Source organism: Tamandua tetradactyla, chromosome 6 (genome assembly GCF_023851605.1).
Source record: "Tamandua tetradactyla isolate mTamTet1 chromosome 6, mTamTet1.pri, whole genome shotgun sequence".
Taxonomy (NCBI): Eukaryota; Metazoa; Chordata; class Mammalia; order Pilosa; family Myrmecophagidae; genus Tamandua; species Tamandua tetradactyla.
Window position 1 is genome coordinate 21,718,249 of NC_135332.1, and position 17,098 is coordinate 21,735,346.

At 39.4% G+C, this 17,098-nt stretch overlaps 1 protein-coding gene across 1 annotated transcript in view; it reads left to right on the top strand.

The window, feature by feature from the left end:
- LOC143687258 (uncharacterized) overlaps positions 1–17,098 on the top strand; it is a 100,266-nt gene that overhangs the window by 75,545 nt on the left and 7,623 nt on the right. Inside the window, exons 8-13 of the mRNA XM_077164062.1 lie at positions 5,440–5,558; positions 7,454–9,255; positions 9,635–9,739; positions 15,016–15,062; positions 16,399–16,453; positions 16,532–16,599. Of these exons, the coding sequence (XP_077020177.1) occupies positions 5,440–5,558; positions 7,454–9,255; positions 9,635–9,739; positions 15,016–15,062; positions 16,399–16,453; positions 16,532–16,599 (2,196 nt within the window). The remainder of the gene's footprint in view (positions 1–5,439; positions 5,559–7,453; positions 9,256–9,634; positions 9,740–15,015; positions 15,063–16,398; positions 16,454–16,531; positions 16,600–17,098) is intronic.

Consider the following 17,098-nt stretch of genomic DNA (forward strand, 5'->3'; position numbering starts at 1 on the left):
TTATAATTTTTAAAAATTAATTTTAAAAAAAGTGAAAAAAAAAGATAGGGGTCCTCTTTCATTCTTTTGGCTATTGATAATCCAGTTCCTCTAAGCCCATTTAGTGAAAAGACTATCCTGTCCCAATTCAGTGAATTTGGGGGCCTTGTCGAAGATTATTTGACCAGAGATTTGATGATCAATCTCCACATTCTCAATTCGGGTCTGTTGGTCAATGCGTCTATCTTTGTGCCAATACCATACTGTTTTGACCACTGTGACTTTATAGTAAGCTTTAAAGTCGGGAAGTGTTAGTCTTCCCACTTCACTCTTCTTTTTAAGGTTATCTTTAGCAATTAAGGTTTCTTTCCCTTCCAAATAAATTTGATAACTAGCTTTTCCAAGTCTTCAAAATAGGTTGTTGGGATTTTGATTGGTATTGCATTGAATCTGTAGATCATTTTGGGTAGAATTGACATTTTAATGATATTCAGCCTTCCTGTCCATGCACATGGAATGTCTTTACATCTATTAAGATCTTCTTTAATTTGTTCCAGCAGTGTTTTGTAGTTTTCTGTGCACAGGTCCTTTACATCCCTGGGTAAGTTTATTCCTAAATACTTGATTATTTTAGTGGCTGTTTTGAATGGAATTTTTAAAATTCTCTCTTCAGTGACGTTTTTACTTGTATAAAGAAACATTACTGATTTTTGGACATTAATTTTATATCCTGCCACTTTGTTGAATTTATTAGCTCAAATAATTTTGTCATAGTTTTCTCAGGATTCCCAAAGTATAGGATAATGTCACCTACAAATAATGAAACTTTTACTTCTTCCTTTCCTTTTTGGATGCCTTTTATTCCTTTCTCCTGCCTTAGTTCTCTAACTACAACTTGTAGTATAATGTTGAAAAATAATGGTGACAGTGGGCATCCTTGTCTCGTTCCTGATCTTAGGGGGAAGGCTTTCAATCTCTCAATTGTTTGCTTTTTGTTCTTCAATTACTCCATTATTGCCTTTTGGTATGTAGTTGTTGTTTTGTAGTATTCTATTTTGATTTTTTCTTTTCCTTTCTCCAATACTTTAGAGGTATTTTGGTGATTATCTTTGTAATTACAATGAATATTTTAAATTAATAACAACCTAATTTGACCAGTTCCACTGAGTTTCAGTAGTATACAAACTCTCTATTCAAATATATCTGTTTCTCCCTGTTTATACTGTCATTGTTTCAGATTACATCTTTATATATACCATGCCCACTAACATAGATGTGTAAATGTTATTTTACACATTTGCTTGTAAGATCATATAAGGGGATAAAGCACTTACAAACCAAAAGTACAATAATACAGGATTTTATGTTTACCAACGTAATTTCCTTTACTGATGATATTTATTTCTTCTTATGGCTTTGAATTACTGTCTAGTGACTTTTATTTCAGCTGAAGGACTCCCTTTAGCATTTCTTTTAAGACAGGTCATCTGGTGATGAACTCGTTCAGCTTTTATCTATAAATTTCTTAATTTCTCTTTCATTTTTGAAAGATAATTTTGCTGGATATAAAATTCATGGTTGACAGGGTTTTTTTTTTTTTCCTTAAGGACTTCAAATATACCATCTCATTGTCTTCTGGCCTCCATGGTTTCCTAATACAAAATCTGTTCATCTTATGGGGCATCCCTAGTATCTTGCAAATTCCTTTCCTCTTGCTGCAGTCAAAATCCTCTCTTTCTTTTGATAATTTTACTATGTTAGCATCTATCCTGCTTGGAATTTGTTGAACTTTCTGGATATGTATGTCCATGTCTTACATCAGATTTGGGATCTTTTTAGCCACTATTTCTTCAAATGCCTTCTCTGCTCCTTTCTCTCTCTCCCTCTGTCTCTCTCTGTCTCTCTCTCTCTCTGTCTCTCTCTCTCTCTGTCTCTCTCTCTCTCTCTCTCTCTCTCTCTCTCTCTCTTTCTTTCTCTCATCTTTCTGGGATTCTGATGATGTGTGTGTTGGGTTTGCTGATGATATCCCACAGGTTCCTCTGTTCATTTTCCTTTGTCACTTTTTATTTCTGTTCTTCACAATGGAAAATTTCAGTTGTCTTGTCTTCAAGTTCATTGATCATTTCCTCTGCCTTTTCAAATCTGCTTTTGAATCCATCTAATGATTTTTTCATCTCAATTACTGTTCTTAACAGCTTCAGAATTTCTGTTTTGGTCCTTTTTATAATTTGCATCTCTTTATTTTGTTCCGATGTTTTTGTAATTTACTTTAGTTCCTTATATATGATTTCCTTTAGCTCACTGAACATATTTAAAACAGTTAATTTAAAATCTGACTAATGGTTCCAATGTGTGAGCTTCCTCAGGGATGGTTTCTGGTGTTCTGTTTTGTTTTCCTGTGAATGGGCCATACTTTCTTGTTTCTTTGTGTGTTTTGTAGTTTTTTGTTGTTGTTGTAGAGAAGTGGAGTAATTGGTGATTATAACTCTAGAAATCTAGTTCCCCCATTCTCTGGGATTGCAAGATTATTATTTGTTGTTGTTGAGGTCTGCAGCTATCAGTTTGTCACTTTTCCAAACTACTTTTGTTTGCAAACAGGGAGTGGAAAGAGAAAAGAGGGGGATAAAATAGCAGGCACCCTCTCTTTAAGACTCCTCTGCTGCTTTTTCCTGAGGGGCATTAGAACAGTGGCTGCCCTCAGAGCCAGTCCCACAGCAATCTGAAGTGGCTGAGCAAAAGTAGCAGTCAGTGATCAGACCACACCACCCCAGATTTTGGAGGACTGGGTCTTTATAGCTCACTTTGGCATCAGCAAACTGCACCAAGAGCCTAGTCTGCTGTCCCAGCTGCTGCCTGTCACATGGTTGGGGAGGGGGAAATGGTGGCTACTACATAGAAGGTGAAATTCACCAGTATTTACTGCAATTTACCAGCCTCTTCTTTAGCTTTTCCCTGGCATGATGCAAGTGTTCCACTAGACTCTAGAGTTCCAGTTAGTTGATTCAGATAGTTACTGCCAGTTGAGTAGTTGTTTTGGTGGAGTGACTGATTCCTGGAGCTTCCTTCCTACTCCACATTCTTCCCGTAATCCTCTTTTATTTATTTTCATGCTCTGTTATTATATTTAAGAAGGCTCTTATATGCAGTGTATAGTTGCATTTTGCTTATCTATCCAGTGTGGCAATCTCTGATTTTTAATTAGAGTGATTAGATAATTTATCTTAATGTACTATCTTGATATTTGTTCTCTGTTTGTCCCATCTGTCCTTTGTTTCTTTTTTTTCCTCTTTTTCTGCCTGCTTTTGGGTTGTTTTTATTGTTTCATTTTATCTCCTTTGTTGGTTTATCAGTTATAATTCTGTTTTGTTATTTTAGTGATTGCTTTATCATTTATGGTATACATCTTTAACTTATCACGAGTCTGCTTTCAAATTATATTATACTACTTCATGTAGGGTATAGAACCTTACAACAATATGCTTCCATTACTCCCCTCCTGGCCTTTGTGCTATTTTAAGTAGTCAGTTTCTTTTAAGACAATTCAAATAGTAAGAAAAAGTTGTATATATTTACCTATGTAGTTAGTATTTCCATTGTGCCCATTTTTTTATGTAGACCCATATTGCCACCCGCTATCATTTTCTTTCTGCCTAAAATATTTCCTTTCACATTTCTTATAGTGCAGGTCTGCTAGGGATGATTTCTTTCAATTTTTGTATGTCTGAAATAGTCTTTATTTCAGATATTTTCTCTGGTATAGAATTCTAGATAGATAGTTTGCTTTTTGGCTTTTGTGGGGTTTTCCCCCATATACTCCTTGAAAGATGTTGCTCCACTGACTTTGCCTTGCGCTATTTCCAACAAGAAAGCTGCTCTCGTCCTTATCTTTGTTACCTTTTACAGAGCAAGTCTATTTTTTTCTCCTCTGGGTGCTTTTAAGATGGTCTATGTATTGCAGTACTTTGATTATGATGTGCCATGATATAGTTTTGTTCATGTTTCTTGTGCTTGGAGTTCATTGGGCTTCTTGTATTTGAAAATTTTTGGCTATTATTTCTTCAACTATTCTTAGGTGTCCTATCCTTCATGACTTCAGGTACACATCTATTAGTCTCTTTAAGTTGTGGTTCAACTTAATGATACTCTGTTTTTTACTGTTATTTTGTTTTGTTTCTCTTTGTTTTTAGTTTGGCTATATTTGTGTCACTATCCTTCACATTCGCTGATCTTTTATTCTAAAATGTCTAATCTGTCATTAATACCATCCAGTGTATTTTTCATTTAGACATTGTAGTTTTTTTAATTTCTAAAAGTTTAATTTGGGTCTGTTTTATATCCTCCATGTCTCTATTTAACATGTTCAATCCATAATCCAGGTTTTTGAACACATGGAGTACAGTTACAATAATTGTTTAAGTTCATGTCTGCTAATTCTAACCTTTGTATATGTTTATGTTGGTTTTCACTGACTGCTTTTTCTCCCCAATATAGGTCATATTTTCCTGCTTCTTTGCATGCCTGGTAATTTTTTAATTTGATGCCAGGCATTATAATTTTTCTTGTTGGGTGCTATATATCTTTTATATTCCTATAAATATCCTCGAGCTTTGTTCTGGATGAAGTTAAGGTACCTAGAAACAATTTTATCCTTTCAGATCTAAATTTTAAGAATTGTCAGGTGGGACCACAAATAGGCCTTTACCCTAGAGCTCATTATTTCCTGCTAATGAGGCAAGACCTTTCTGAGTACCAAGTGTCCCTTGAATCATGAGGTTTTCTATTCTGACTTTGAGGACCAGGCACTATTGCCAGCCCTGTGTGATATCCAGTTACTCTTTTTTCTAATCCTTTCAGGTACTTCTTTTCCTTATCTCCTGTACTTTCATCACACATATATACTGATCAGTACTTTACTGAATATTTGAGATCCCTCTGCATTTCTCCAAGGTTCTTTCTCAGTGCAGCATTTTTCTCTCCATTACTCTGCATTGCAAAGTCTAGCCACCCTTGTTTTCCTAGACCCATAATAATTTCTAATATTTGCCCCTCACAACCAGGGATTTAAAAAGGGACTCCACAACTTGGGGGCTTAGTCAGACACTTCTTAGATATCTACCCCCTTCCTGTGTCCTCTCAACCAAAGTGAGGCTTTTAGATTGAGAGGAGATACTTCTGAATTAAACTACAGCTCAAGGTCACCCAAGTCTAGCCCCTACCTCCTTTATTCTAGCACAGCATTCCCACTGCCCCCCTTCCCCTCCTGTCGTGCACTCTGTCCTCCCTCCTGCTTATTGACCACACATTCCACATCAGCAGTGTGCCAGCGGCTCCCCATCCAGTAGTCCCGACTGTATGACCAAAAACTCTCTCCTGCACAGCCTTGTGACCTGGACGTGCCACTTCTGCTTTCTCAGGGAATCCCTTTACCGTTAATTTACTTTTCCGTGTTTCTGTTTATAGGATTTTACCTAGTCGTATGGCCTGCTGCCTCTGCCAATTTAAAAATAATATTGAGGTTATCTGCAAGACGGTCAAACTGCATTGTGACAGTGACTGTATGACAAACACAACACGTTGTGGTGAGTCTGAATTGCCTGATGAAATAATTTTTAACTAAGGATGTAAATACTTTACTTTTATTCATTTGTGCATTCAGAGTTCAACTTCCCAAATGTGTAAAAACTACTCTTTCTGAAGGTCAGATTCTCAGCCTGGTGATTGTAAACTAATAATGTGACTGAGCCAAATGCATAAAGGAACAAGAGAAAGGAATGGGAGGGGTAAGGGATATTAACAATAAGTCACATACTGTGTACCATACTCTCTGCTTGGTACTTTGACTGCAAATTACAACTTATTCATATGTTGTGTTACAGTTTGTAAACTGATTTCATATACATTATATCCCAAGTTTCCACTGTTTCATAGGATAGTGTAGATCCATTTTGTTTTTGCAATTTTATAAAAGTTTTATTTGAAACTTCAGAGTTTCAGGTCCCTTAACTAGAAACTGCTACCTAGCTTTCATAATGGATGGGAAGGCTCTTCCATTCTCAGAGTGCCCAATTCTGAACTTGCTCTGAATCTCAAGCTTTTCTTTTACAAAACACTCCAGTGCTTTAAGTGTTTTTCTATATGTAAGGTTTATTGGCACTAATTTCATGACTTCTAGAACATGACTTCCTAAATGTCCAGATAGCTTGAATACAGGTCTCCCACAGCAATAAGGGACAAAGAAGAAATAATAACACCTTGCTGCTTATATAAGGACAGTGTTGCTTATTTTTAAAAACATTTTCCACCAATTAAATTGTTCCCTTATCCCCCAGAGATGGAAAAAATAAGCATTTTAATCTCCTTTTACAGATGAGGAAAACAAAGATCCAAGATATTAAGTGCTGTAGCCTAGTACATAGGTCTCCTGTTTGCAATGTGGGGCTCTGTCCAAGCCCATGCCCCTCTTTTCCCACGATCCTCACCTTCTTTGGCTCTCACCACTACAAAAGTACTTTTAATTCTTTTGGAAAAGAAAGCCCTCCACACCATAATATATTTGACCTTCTAGACAGTAAAAAGCTTTCTATGGTTCCCCAAGTAAAACTGGAAATATTACAAATGAAATGAACTGAGAAAGCAAAAGCAGGCATCGAACAAAAGTTGATTTTTCCCTTCTGCGCTTCATGTCCTAAAGTAATGTTTATCCAGAATTCACAATTATTCCATAGATTTATTGAACAATCCACATAGGCATGCAACCTGGCAAATTAAAAATCTCTTATACCCCCAGATTCTTGCCCAGATTTAAGGAGACAACTGGAGTGGACACAGCGTTTTTACCCATGTAAAGCCCTCTGTTATGGGGGCTAGGATATATGGGAGCACAGACCAAGGGAGAGGGATTTGGGTGGCTGGGTGGGTGGAGGAGGGCATGTCCAGAGGAGGCCCTAGGAGTGGCGGGAGTGGGGGCTCTGCTTTAGCAGCTCGGTGCTTGCTCCCTGCAGAGGTCTGACCTTCCTAGTGACCATCTTTGATGGCAGCAAGAACATGAGCCGCACAGAGGACACAGGGTGAGGAAGCCTTGCCCTCCTTCCTCCTCTGAGGCAGGACAGTATGGGGCACGTGAACATGGGGAGACATGCAGATCTGCAGAGGGTCTAGCTGAGGGGGTAGTATTTGTCTTCCAGCTGTAGGCTGTTATTGAGTACTAGGCAGTTGGCCTTGGAGACCAATAGAATAAACCTAAATATAGCTACGATGGAATTTCCTGAGTTGGTAGCCACTTTTTCAGATGATACCTTTTTCTCCTTGTGTTGCTGCCACTCATAGGTTTAAGTTTGGGTTAATTTTTCTCCTCTCCATATGCATTCAAATGTTTGTTGACTCCTAATTTATTTGACTGGGAGGTATAGACTAACAAAAAGCTGTCCCTTCGGTCTTTCATTATCAAAAATCGTTTCTTCCCTTTTTTTGGCAGATGAGGAAGCATCTCTAGTAGACACAGAAGGAGCCTTCATGAAGGCATTACAAGCCCGGAAAAAGAATACCAGCACTGAACTGACTATTGAGCCAGAGAAAGCATTCTCTGACAAAAATGGCGTCGATTTGTCAGTTTTCATGAATGAACAGCTAGCCTTTAATGATGAAAGTGATGTTATTGGTGCACTGAATTACATATTGCCTTATTTCTCAGAGAGAAAGTTAGAAACTATAGAATCAATATTATTACCATTCATTAAACTGCTTTTGTCAAATATACAAGATGGAAATAATCCCCTGAACTCAGTTAACAATACAGGGAAGTTCTCTCTTAACCATGCACCTGACAATGCAGCTTACAAAAATAAACTGAGGAAACTCCATTTTCTGGAAAATTTGATAGATGCAAAAATTCAAGAAAAACTTGATGAATTTAAGAAGAGAGAAAAACTTGCCAAGCTTATGCACGCCAACTTACTAGCTACCAAATTGAAACGCCGAATCTCTCTAAAGAGATTGAAAACTGTCCAGCCACAGGAAAGCGGCCTGGCAAAGATTCAGAGAGCAATTGCAGGGGAAAGGCTGCAGCGAGTGGACAAAGTCATCAAGGGACCAAAGGGAATCCAGAAAAGACACTTGAAAGAAATGAGAAAAAAGAGCATCAAGAGGAAATTGGGTGCCCAGCCATTTGTGGAGAGTATTGACAAAGAAAGAAGCCCCATGATGCCAACCCCAAAGGAGCTGGGACAGCTTCGCATGGTGCAAAGGCCAAGGAAGTTGGTGGGAAGCTCCTTTGACACTGAGCCTTCATTCATAAAGGAGCATAAGGCAGCAGTCTCTTCTTTCCTGAAACAATACTTGATGGGCAGGCCCTCTACCTCTACCCCTCTAAGAACTGGACCTCAGGTTAGAAACAAAGCAAAAGACTTAACCTACACCATTTTTGTTTTAGAAGACGCAAATGCCAGAGTTAAACACATGAAGGCTCCTGAACTAGTTTCCCATTCTGAAAAAAAAGACAAATTTCATAAATCTCGCTCTCGTATAGCCGACAGAACCCTCAAGGCCAGACAACGTCGGAAGTTCAGAAAGAAAGGTTCACTGTATAGACTTATGCTTGGAAAGAAACCTCCATTCTCTGCAGTGAGGAGCCTCATCAATGCCCCCTCACGAGAGGCTTTTTCAGCTTCAGGAGAACTCGGTTCTCAGGAAAATCCTTTTTCAGAATTATTTGGTCTTGCAGAACCTCCTACAGAAAATGCTGCTGTAGACAATGCTTCTGTAGAAAGCGCTTATGCAGAAAACACTACTCTGATAGAAGAGACTACCCCTAAAATGCCTGCCTTTAGGAATTCTTCCCCTGCAAAATCTACTATGACTGCAGACAACTTAATGTTAACAGTGAAACGAACCGGTGAAACACAATGGGAGTACCATAACTTGGGCATTGACTTACCCTCCAAGCCCAATGACTCCACTCTCCCACTTCTCCCATCCCCAGGTGATAAATTTGAAACTCACCTAAACCAGCAGCTACAGAATCTCATCCCCAACAACAACATGAGAAGGCTCATTTCTCATGTTGTCAGGACTTTGAAATTGGACTGCTCCGAGCCCCATGTACAACTGGCCTGTGCAAAGCTCATCTTCAGAACAGGCCTCCTGATGAAGCTTCTCAGTGAGCAGCAAGAAGTAAAGGTGTCCAAGGCAGAGTGGGACACAGACCAGTGGAAAGTGGAAAATTATATCAATGAGGGCACAGAAGTTCAGGGTGAACAAAAAGAGAAAGGGTTGAGTGAGGTGAGAATAAATCCATAAACATGGGGCTTGGACTCTTCCATCAGAGTTTGGGACATACTGTTAGAGCATCCATGCAGGAAGTCCAGGGGTTCCCAGCCCATATCTTGTCTTGGCTATGTAACTTTGACCAAGACAGTTTCCTCCCACTTTAGAGAATGGCACCACTATTCCTAGAGTGGATAAGAAGAGGATCCAACACATAAATTATAGAAGAATGCTTAATAATATTACCTAACACATTAAACTTGATACGTACTTTAAAAAACTCGAAATTAGACTCACCTGGAAGAATGGGGTTTTTGAAACTGAATAGTTAGCTTCCATCCTTTCCATTGCTTCCCTTAAAAAAAAAAAACGAAACTGTTCTTCCTTTTTTCAGCTTACAAAAGAAGTTCCAGGATATGGCTATAACAACAAACTCATCTTGGCAATATCTGTCACTGTGGTAGTGATGATTTTGATTATAATTTTCTGTCTCATTGAGGTAAGAACAATTAATTCAGGTTTTCAGAATATATCCTGTCTTTATAATAGATTCAGAACCCACAAACTGAAAATCAAGGCACTTTCCCACCTACTATACTTGACATTCCTCTTCAGTCATTAGGACCGAGGTACACTTCACTGTTTTGTTGTATTGCAAAGTATATTCCAGGAATTTTTAAAGGAACCCCCCTCCCAGGAGATCTCTATGGAATTAAAGCCAAGACAACAAGCTGTTAGACTACTTTTAGCAGTTAAGTTTAAGGTCAGAGTTGACATGATAGCAAAATTTCTTCAACCCCAAATTGTCAGTACTTTGATGGACTCACAGTCACTCCCATTGTATCCCCTTCTCCCATTCTCTCTCATTCTTTCCTTATTGGCTGAAATGACAACAGGCAATATAATTTCTACTTTCATGGAGCTATCAGTCACCCTGGGGAGATAAGACTCAGGAAAAAAATAAAAGTGTTATCTTATAGATCTGTTAGATGTATTTAGCATCTTTCTTCTCCAGTGTGTAAGGCATTGTCTAAATAGTTTAAGTTAAAATATTGCAGCTAAACTCAGGCACCAGGCCATTCTACTGCATGAAGCCTATTCCTTTTGTTCAATTACATAAAGGTTTGTTAATTTTCCCAGTAGGAGGGTACTAGCTTACCAAAAGAGTGATTTAAAAGAGTGATGATCTGGGCCCTACCATACCAGTCCAACCTAATTTACCTTACTTGCCTTTTCTACAGTCATGGCAGCTCTCCATGCCAGCCAAAGCAACTCTTCACCACGCTCCAGTCACACCATGCCCATTCCAACTTCCATTTATGCCTTGTGCCCATCTAAAATCCCATTATTTCACTCAGCTGTCAAAGTCCTATCAATCTGACAAAAGCCAACCCAAGCGCATCTTTCCCCACAAAGCCTTCACTGAGTGTTCCTGGGCCTAGACCATCTTCGAGATCTGTCATCATGTCTTGGGGGCATAGCAAGGCACTCCCCCTCCTCTGAGGACTTAGAAAAGTGGTAAACAGTTTTTAAAGGCATAGCTAACCAAGAGAGAACAAATAATGGAGCAGAGGAGAGAGGCGTAAAAAATGGCTTCCTGGTCCATCAGACTTGACAAAAACCTGGCTGAATATATTAACATTGCTTAAGAAAAATATATCTGTTAGCAGGAGGGTTGGCTGGTAGTAAAAGCATAGAAGGGTCAAGAAAGTGGCCAACATGGGTAGTTCCAATCCTAATATTGCCCAAGAGTGGAGGAGGAGCAATGGGCAATATTTTATTGCCCATTAGGAGGCCCACTAGGAGGCTATGCCTGTTGGGGAGGTGCCTGCATCTGGCTGCCTCCGTCCTTTCCATTCAGTGCTGAAACCAGCTGATTCCTTTTGTTCTAATTCTCTTCTCATCAAATGGCCTCTGACTGTGCTTTCGTGTGCCACATAGGCCGGACTCAACAGAGACATAATTCCCTGATGGTGTGGCCGCAGATGTACTATCTGTTGAGCAGATGTATTTCTCATTGTCAAGTCATAATCTGACATTCTGATTTTTGTTTGGTCCTATGATACTGATAGGGTGAGACTGCCCTGACAGGAAGAAGTGAGTTCTCTCTTGGTGAGGACAGAGGCTTATGCTCAGTCTAGGAGGCTGGGGACCAGAATGGGGTCATCTTGGCATGGCCTCTAGGGAGACAGTCACCTGCCATTGCCCAGACAGTTCCTCTGCTCCTCCAGGTGGCTTGTGACCTTTTCCTTTCTGTAAAATCCTATGCTCCTTTTCATTTCTATGTACAGTTTAATCTCATATTTGTATTTCTTTATGTTTTCATTTTTCCTTTTCGCCACTGAGATTATAAGCTTTTTGAGGCCAGGAACCATTGCAGTGTTTTATATAAAGCAGATGATAATGCTTCTCAAAGGAAGAGAGAGAAGGCGTTATGCCAATTCCACAATGAAGAATAATGCACCCTAATATTTATTTGAAGTAGCATACAGAATCCAACTATAGACAGAGCCATGCATTCCTAAGACTTTTTAATTGTCACCTTTTAATATTCTTATCAGTGGAGGGAAATTAATGAATGGTTTTAGAATAGCTGCCTAACTATTTTGGGGAAAATAACAATAGATCCATATTTCTCACCTTAAGCAGACATATTTCAGTAAACTTAAAAAAGGATACCATAAATAAAAGCATTAGAGGAAAACAGAAGCAGTATTTTATAATCTCGTGGTGGGAAAGAGCATCCTAAACCTGATATTATGGACAGAAAACTTTTATACATTTAACAACTTTGTCTTTGATACCATTAGCAAACTTCTCACTTGTTTATGACAAGCACTGGAGTAAGAGCTTTACGTATTATCTGACTTAATCCTCAAAACAGACCTGCAAGGAAGATGTTATCATCCTTCTTTTATAGATCAACGTGATCAACTTAGGCTCCAGTGACAAAACCAAAAGCAGAGCTGGAGCCACTGCCCATAAAGCCTATGCTTCTTTTTATCAGTGTTCTGTTTTGCCTAACAAACCTCCTGTTCTAGTTTGCTAGTTGCCGGAATGCAACACACCAGAGACGGATTGGCTTTTAATAAAAAGAGATTTATTTCATTAGTTCTTCAGAGGAAAGGCAGCTAACTTTCATCTGAGGTTCTTTCTTACATGGGAAGGCTCAGGGTGATCTCTGCTGGCCTTCTCTCCAGGCCTCCTGGTTCCAAAAACTTTCCCCAGGGTGATTTCTTTCTGCATCTCCAAAGGCCTGGGCTGAGCTGCGAGTGCTGAAATGAGGTATGCTGAGCTGCTTGGGTTGTGCTACGTTGAGCTCTTTCATTTAAGCACCAGCCAATTAAATCAATCATCATTTACTGCAGCAGGCACGCCTCCTAACCAACTGCAGATGTAATCACCAACAGATGAGGTTCACGTACCATTGGTTCATGTACACAGCAACAGAACTAGGCACGTTCACTTGGCCAAATTGACAACTGAATCTAACTACCACAACTCCTTAAAGACAAAAACGAGTGGGAAATAGTTGAAATGTTATTTTGACATACAAAGAAATAATGTGATAATATATTTAATATGAAAAGAGTTTTTATAAAACAACAAGAAAAGGACAAAGCAAATCCAGTGAAAAATGAGACAGAGGCTAAAAAAAAGTGGGAGATGTGTTTATATAATCCTATCTGTTGGCCTCTCCTCATGGCCTAGGGAGTGTAGGTCTCATTAGGGAGGACTTTGCTAACTCAGGGTCTAAAGAGTTTCCTATATTTTCTTCAAACCCTTTTTTTATTTTTGCATGGGCAGGCACTGGTAATCGGACCTAGGTCTCTGGCAGATGAGAACTCTGCCTGCTGAGCCACTGTGGTCCACCCTCTTCTAACACTTTCATAACAGTGTGTTGTTGTTGATATTTTTTAATCTATCTGAAATTTGTTTTATTTGGTCGGTTTTCATGTGGTTGAGATAGGGAACCTAGTTCCCCTCGCTGCCTTGTGAATATCATGTTTAGGAGGGGCTCCTAAATAATAAAGGAAGTGTTAAATAATAGCAGTAATAACAGGCAGTGTTCTCTACTGACTTTAAATCAAAGCAGTTATTTAGATTTCTGGTAGATACTTTTATCAAGTTAAGGTTGTTTCCTTTTTTTCCTACTTCTAAGAGATTTTTATTGGGAATTCTGTGTTGAATGTCTTATAAAACAGTTTCAGTAAAATATATTAAGTGCCACCTGTATTCAAGGTCCTAAATTAGGTACTATGGAAGAGCCAAAAAAATCATTAAATAAGTTAAAATCCTTGTCCTCAAAAAAAGTAGTCATCTAGCCAAACAAAGAGAGGTTTATTGTGTCAAGAACCTAAATTTTTGGTAGCACATAATCTAACTCAACCTGACTGGATAGATCATTTAAACAGCCCAAACACAGGAAGCCCAGAATGGGAATGAGGGCTTGTAATCCTGTATAGCTTAATGTAATGACCCAATATATCCCAGAATATATTGAGCAGATAATTAAAAAGTTTTGGCAAAGTGCCTTGAGGGATGGGAGGGAAAAAATGTGGAACTATTAAACTTTACCACCAAGGAAATCCCTGATACAGCCTCAAACATTAGGGACTCCCAAGACAATAAATAGGCCAATCCCTTGATCTTGAGGCTTGCTCTTGTGAAGCTTAATTTATGCAGTGGAGAAGCTTAGCCTACTTATAGGTATGCCTAAGAGTTACTTTCAGGGGTCCTCTTCTGTTGCTCAGATGTGGCCTCACTCTCTCTAAGCCCAACTCTGCAAGTGAAATCATTACCCTCCCCTATGTGGGACATGACATCCAGGGGTGAAAGTCTCCCTTGCAACGTGGGGTATGATTTCCAGCGATGATCCTGGCCCTGGCACCATGGGATCGACAGTGCCTTCCTGACCAAAAGTGGGAAAGAAGTGTAGCAAATAAGGTATCAGTGGTTGAGAGAGTTCAAATAGAGTTGAGAGACTACTTTGGAGGCTACTCTTATGCAAACTTCAGCTAGATATTGCTACTTATCATGGTTTGCAAACCCCAACCAGTACTATTCCTGCCAACCCTAAAGAACACCTAAGGGTTCTTCTGAGATTCTACAAAGGTTCCATGCACTATGATTACTTTTCAGAAACCTACAACCTCTAGATATGTGCCTAGGCCAGATAAGCCCTGAAATCTAGAGGGGCCAGCCTCTCCAGAACATCAACTAGTTCCATCCCCCTATCCAATATTATCAATAGCCCTTTCCAACATGAAAAAGTTAGAATAGGCATGGCCCAAATACCCATTAAAGATTGGGAGAAGGATCAAAGGAGAAGTGGAGTTATAACCGAGAAGATAGGATTTAACAAATGAGTATGACTGCTGAATCATTATATTGACATTTCTTTTAGTCTCCAGTGTCTTAAAGTAGCTAGAAGTCAAAGCCTAATATTGTGAAATTGTAACCCATAACAAACAAAATCTGTTATACAATCATTTGTTGCAGGTGTACTTTGAAATTTATTGCTTTTTTGTATATATGTTATTTTTCACTATTAAAAAAAAAGTTGTTGGCAGTAAGGGTAGCTCAGTGGTAGAATTCTCGCCTGACATGTGGGAGACCCGGGTTCAATTCTCAGAGCCTGCACGTGCCAAATGAAAAAAAAAAAAAGTTGTCATCTAGCTGGGAAGATAAGGCTTAAATAAAAGGAATGAATAAAGGTTTGGAGATAAGGGTCATTGTGATGAATAATCATGATTATGTTTGCTTCCAAAACAGATTTATTCTCGTAGACTAGCATCAGAGGAAGATAAAGGAGCCCCAAGGTAAATATTAGCCTGGCAATTTTTTTAAATGTAATTTTAAAACTAGAAGAGAACCTAGAGCTCATCTATTTCAATCCTCTCAGTTTTCAATGTGGAAACAGTCAAAGGTAGAATACTTATCCTAATACTTTGCCTTGCTCTAAGAAATTAGTTCCCCAGTCAAAGCTGAGTTACAGGGGCCTAGCACAGATGCATCACTGTCACCAGGCCTCAAAGAAAAGAGGGTAGGGAGGAGGAGAGGTCTGAGCTGAGCCTGTTTCTTCCTGCTCTTGATGGGCATCGGGCTGGCCAGAGGCCTTTTTAGAGTCTCTGGGGAAGGTGTAGGGAAGGCTGCATGGCTTGAAAATACGGAAACCAGTCTCATTCAAGGCCAAGGGAAGGTAAACTACAAGAGTCCTTCCTAGAAAGTAGCCAGAAGACTTCCTTCTCATCCTACTAGTTTTCAAGCCCCTCCCCATCCCCTTTATCCAAGCTCATTGAATTTTAACTGGGAGGGACCTTGGGCAGCAGCTTGTGTCTCTTCCTTTTATAATAAGGAAATGAAGAGGGAGAAAGAGAAAATGCCTTGCCCCATGTTCATACCATTAGTGAGTGTCCAGAAAGAAGATGGCTCTGTTCCCTTTGCATACTTCTGTATTTTTTTTTTCATGCTTCTGTATTGATGATACAGTGCTTGGGCCATGAGCTACATTTTCTATCACAATATATATATTGTGCATATATTTATATATTCAGTACCTGTATACTTACATAGACGTAAGTAGTTTCTAAAGCAAACCTATTCCACACTCTATTTTCTATTCTGTTCTAATTCCTTTTGTTTTGTTTGTTTTTTTAATGTTGGTAATGACCTTGAAACTAGTCAGCTCAATTGATATCTAAATCAATGAACTAGATAATGTTGCTAGTTAGACTAAGGCCTTTAACTTGGTGTGACTCAACTTATAGGATAGAAGCATCTTCTCCTCCACTCCCCTCCTACTCTAGCAAAGGCTGCATGGGAAACCACAGCTGAAAAGAGCTGATGTAAAGTGTTTCTAGAAAAGATTGCCCTGCACAAGGGCATTTGCCAAGTGGGTGAGTAAGGCTGAAAATCCCACCTCCTCCATGCCAAACCACATACAGAGGTCTCCCCAGGGACATTATGGGGCCCTTTTGGACAGACACAGAGAGCTCCTGGAAGCCCAGCACACGCAGAATTGTTTTTAGAACTCAAGGTGTGTAGTGATTTTGCGAGTTGTGGTTTAGTCCTGCTGAGACCAGAGAGCTATGTTGTAAGAGACACGGGAAACGCCATAAATCACTAATTGTCTTGTGTGTTTGTTTTACCCCCAAGGGGCTTTTTTCAACATCTGCGACAAAGGAGATGCCCACCCGAAGAAGAGAGTCAGGTAAATTTGAAGAGGATTCAACGCTGCGGCCCGAAAACAGGGAAATGCATAATTAATATTTCCTCCTCTGTTTCCCAGGGGGGATTTTCCTGGAGGAGGCGGCCGCTTTGGTTCAGATATATGGAGAAATTCAACATGGATTCAGGGTAAGTGACTGGGAACAGTGTAAACTTCCTGTCTCAAATGAAGAGTTACAATTCTCTTGCTCCAGATGTAATCGAGCAGATGGAGGGAAGTGCCTGAAAATGTAGAGCTGTGCTCCAGTAGCCATGTTTCCTGATGATGACTTGATGACTGTATAATGATATAGCTTTCACAGTGTGACTGTGTGATTGTGAAAACCTTGTGTCTGATGCTACTTTTATCTACCTTGTCAACAGATGAGTAGAACATATGTAATAAAAATAAATAATAGGGGGAACAAATGCTAAAGTAAATTTAGTTTGAAATGCTAATGATCAATAAAAGCGAAGGGTAAGGGGCATGGTAGGTGTCATGGTTAGGGACAGGTGTCAACTTGGCCAAGTTATGGTACCTGTTCATCTGATTGGGCAAGCGCTGGCCTGTCTGTTGCAATGAGGACATTTCATAGGATTAGGTCATGATCACGTCAGCTACATCCACAGCTGATTCCATTTGTAATCA